General features: G+C 46.2%; 1 protein-coding gene across 1 annotated transcript in view; it reads left to right on the top strand.

Annotated features, from left to right (window-relative positions):
• LOC311509449 (receptor tyrosine-protein kinase erbB-4) overlaps positions 1 to 1,996 on the top strand; it is a gene marked incomplete at its 5' end in the record, with an annotated part of 240,178 nt that extends 238,182 nt beyond the window's left edge. The window contains 4 exon segments of the mRNA XM_084574670.1: positions 288 to 385; positions 387 to 530; positions 532 to 556; positions 559 to 1,996. Of these exon segments, the coding sequence (XP_084430796.1) occupies positions 288 to 385; positions 387 to 530; positions 532 to 556; positions 559 to 1,127 (836 nt within the window). The 3' untranslated portion in view covers positions 1,128 to 1,996.
• Positions 1,997 to 4,006: the final 2,010 nt, after the last annotated feature.

The raw sequence follows: 4,006 nt of genomic DNA on the forward strand, positions 1-4,006 counted from the left end.
AGTGAAGAGGGGTCATTTGTTGGCGTTTTCACCCCCGGCAGATGGAGTTTCCTTTGCCAAAAGAACTGCTGGCGAGATGCCCATCTGGTACTGAGTGGCTGCCATTATCACCATTATCATCTCCATCTTCGCTTCTCATTAGCGAGTTGATCTCTCTTTCTTACACTGTCTAAATTTCCATTTCCTTTGTTTTTATTTTTCTGTGGATTTTTTACATTTTCTGTCTTGTTCTGAACTGCTTTTCTCTCTTCTTCTTCTCCCCTCCTTTTTCCTCATCAGTGCTGCAGAATATCTGAATCCCATAGAGGAGAACCCGTTTGTCTCGCGACGTAAAAATGGGGAGATCCACGCCTTGGACAACCCGGGCTACCACAGCACACCCAACAGACCAGCCCAAAGGAGAGGACGAGTACATCAACGAACCCCTCTACCTCAACACCTTCCACAGCCCTGCCGATCTGGGCTTGGAGGTCCTGAGGAGGAATGGTCTGCCCTTACCTACCTTACCTCCTTCTTCCATCTCAGCCACTAACCTCAGGCTCCCACCTCCCGCTTACCATCAGACCAGCTTGCCCCACTACCCCCTCTCCACGGCCCTGCCATCTCCATCTGGCATACCTTGCCATCACGGTCCGCCGGCTCACATCCTCCACGCCCACCACACCATCAAATCTGCAGGACAACCTGGCAATCCAGGTGGCGGCTCCATCGCTCCGAGCCAAACAGGAACTACTGCTCTACCCCAGGTGAGTCAATCAGGTGCACTGTCCACTTCGGCCACAATCGGGCACGGCAGCCTGCCAGCCTACCAGAGCCACACCGCCACGCACCCCGCCAGCATGCTGAAGCATGGGGGGCTGATGTCAGGTAAAGCCAGTGGGAAAAAGCTGAAGGTGACCTTTGACAATCCAGAATACTGGCAGCACAGCTTGCCTCCAAAATCATCTAACCAAGCGGCGCCTGATGGTGCCCAAGGAGGTTCCACCAACGCCAAGCTCTTCTATAAGCAGAATGGACACATACGGCCGGCAGTAGCGGAAAACCCTGAATACATGTCTGAGTTTTCCCTGAAATCTGGCACCGTTTTGCCACCTCCACCCTACCGGCAGCGAAACACTGTGGTCTAGAGTGTTTCCTCTTGACAAACGGTCCCCAATCGTACTCTAACCTCCAACGGTCCCACCATCCTCTCCGGTTCCACTGTCCCACGCAGAGCGGCGCAGTCACAACCAACCCCGTAACTCTTTCCAGTGCCATCCATTGTAGACTGTAGCAACACCCGAAGGACGTGGGCCGAACCAAGTGAGACTCTCGCACTTTCACAATATCCAGTCCAGTCCATTTCTGTTCTGTAGATAGAGACTGTGCTCCAGGTCGCTGAGAATGCGGAGGTAGGTTTTGGCAAACAACGGACACAGCAGTGGACTAACCTCATCATGTCGCCCCACCAAGGCAGACGAACAGCCCTCAAACACAATCGATTCAACTAGCGGGACCTGAACTCACTGCCAGCCACTTCGGTGTCAGATCCGTGAGAGGAACGGGGATGTTTTATTGTTTTTTGTTTTCCAGCACAAAGGTCTGAGGATGAACAATATCCTGTTAAGGGGTTCTGAAATCAGCAGACAGAACAAATATAATCTGTTAGATGTCAAGATGTCTGGTTTTGGGGGATAACCTTGTAGAGTAAGTGAGGTGTAAAACGTGGAGGAAATAAGACTTCAGGTTCGGTCAGAAGAGCGAGCAACAAAGAGATGGAGCACTCATCAGTCATGTTCAGTGTTTTTGCCTCCAGGATTATACCGTGTGTTCCTGAATTTTCCATCTGATATGTGAAACGCATCTCATCCCTCTACTGTAACTGTGATACTGTGATGGCCAAAACTACAGTGAGCTCTTCTTTCACGTTTGTAGTTCAACCACTTTTTAAATTGCCCAAAATTATCCCGGGCAACTACTGTTTCGTTTTTTTGTTGTTTTCGCTTGATTGCTGTCTACTCGGAAAAGTTAATCGAACTGCTTGATTGCTGTCTACTCGGAAAAGTTAATCGAACTCCATTTTTCCAAGTCAAAGGGTGTTAGGGGAAAAATACACTGTAAACATTTTTTATAAACACTGGTTGCAGTGGTGATACCATACATTTTTATACACTGGTTTTACCATTCAGATTGCCAGCTCAGATGAGTAAATAATAACTTGCTTTGGGAGCGAGTAATGTAAGTCATGGAAATTGCTGTATTCTGCTAAATAACGTGAAAGTGGCCACATTCAAAACGGTGATTGCTGTGAGAGACGGAGAAAGAAAAAATTCTGCAGAGAGATGAGCGAAAGTTCAAACAAGCCAACTAATGAAGACCTCAAGGAATGAACAAGACAGCACCAGCAGAGCACAGTAAAACAGACCACTTTTTATTCGTGTTTATGTCAGTGTGATAGGGACGTGTGTGTGTGTGTGTGTGTGTGTGTGTTCGCATATGCCAGCTTTGACCTGTATTTGGGGAAAACAATGCGATAGAAGTCGGCGGTAATGGAGCCAAAAGCTAACCAACAGTAAACTCAAACGTGGATTTGACTGCGGTCAAGTAGAAAACAAATGAAGCTTGAATGAAAAGATAATTTAGTGGGTCAACTGCATGAAAAATGCAAAGCCCCGTCAAGTCTGATAGAAACCATGAAATCCTTGGTTGTTGGTAATTAGTGCCGAGACACAATTCATTTCTTGATCCCTGCTGAATTGTGCCACATTTGCCACATTCTGGGTCAAAACTTCGAAAGATCCGGAAGTCCACAACTACTAACCTACCAAAAAATGATCCAACATAATGTGAAAGTACACGTTACCCACCAGATTTCCATGTGTTTTATGCTTTTGTATTGGCGTTGTCAGATCTTTGCTAAGTTTAGAGAATGATCGCGGCTTAATACGGACAATAGATATTTGGCGAACATAATGCTTCATTCACCACAACCAAAGTTTAAACCATGTCTTGTGCTCTACAATCAAGATCTAGATAGCACTTACATACTATATGGCATTTACATTATTTTCAGGGTTAAACGTACCCCTCAACCAATTGATATACTGTATTATTTGTTGCTGGTCAAGGTTGCTGGAAATAGTTTCGCATCATAGTTTATCTGACAATGCACCGGACTAACCTCGGCAAACTATTTGCAACACGGAGGAAAATGTTAAACCATGTTGTCGTTAATTTCCAAGCAGATCCACTGTTCCTGTAATCCACGAAGACTAATGCGCGGCTTATACTTCTGCGTCAATTTTATGCCGTAGCTACAGCGTCTACCCAGACCCTACGCAGGCCCTAACGCCATAGCCTGATGTGCACCTCCCAGAAACCTAACTACTCGTCATGGCGACGCAGACTGCAAAAGCTGTGATTGGTCCGCTAGGTAGTAGCATGTTTCCTCTTTACTATTTCCGGCTGCTTCTCCATCTCCGCAGTTTCCGAAATTGATTGTTGTGGATCAATAACGATGGAACACATTGAGGAAAGGTTCGGCGATACAAACATTTGCAGGACTCGTGTCGCGAAAGTTTCCGTCACCATTGTTGACAGTGAAGCAGGAAGTAGAAAGTGAAGTAGGAAGTAGAAACAAAAATGCACCTGACTGTCAAAAAGGACATGTCGCCATCTAGTGTTTGGGTGGGGTTTTACAGCCAGACTGACGAGCACACAAGTATAAACGGCTCGCACCGGCGTAGGCTACCTGCGTAGGTTACGTCATCTACCTAGGTATAAACCGTGCTTTAGCCTCTTACCCCTTTATTCTCAAGAGAGAGCAAACTGCTAGCAAACAGTGTTAAAAGCACCGGTGTTGCAGCCATTATTTCTTCCGCCAAGCCATACGTACAAGATAAAACTTGTTGGTTTGTCTCAGAGGTCTTCTTGCAATATAATCGCAACTTAGTTCAATGACTATGAAGAAAAATCTTGTTGCTTTAGCAAAGTTAACATGCCCCAGTCTTTATTTGTGCAGGGTAAA

This window comes from Chelon labrosus, assembly GCF_963514085.1.
Source record: "Chelon labrosus genome assembly, chromosome: 24".
NCBI lineage: Eukaryota > Metazoa > Chordata > Actinopteri > Mugiliformes > Mugilidae > Chelon > Chelon labrosus.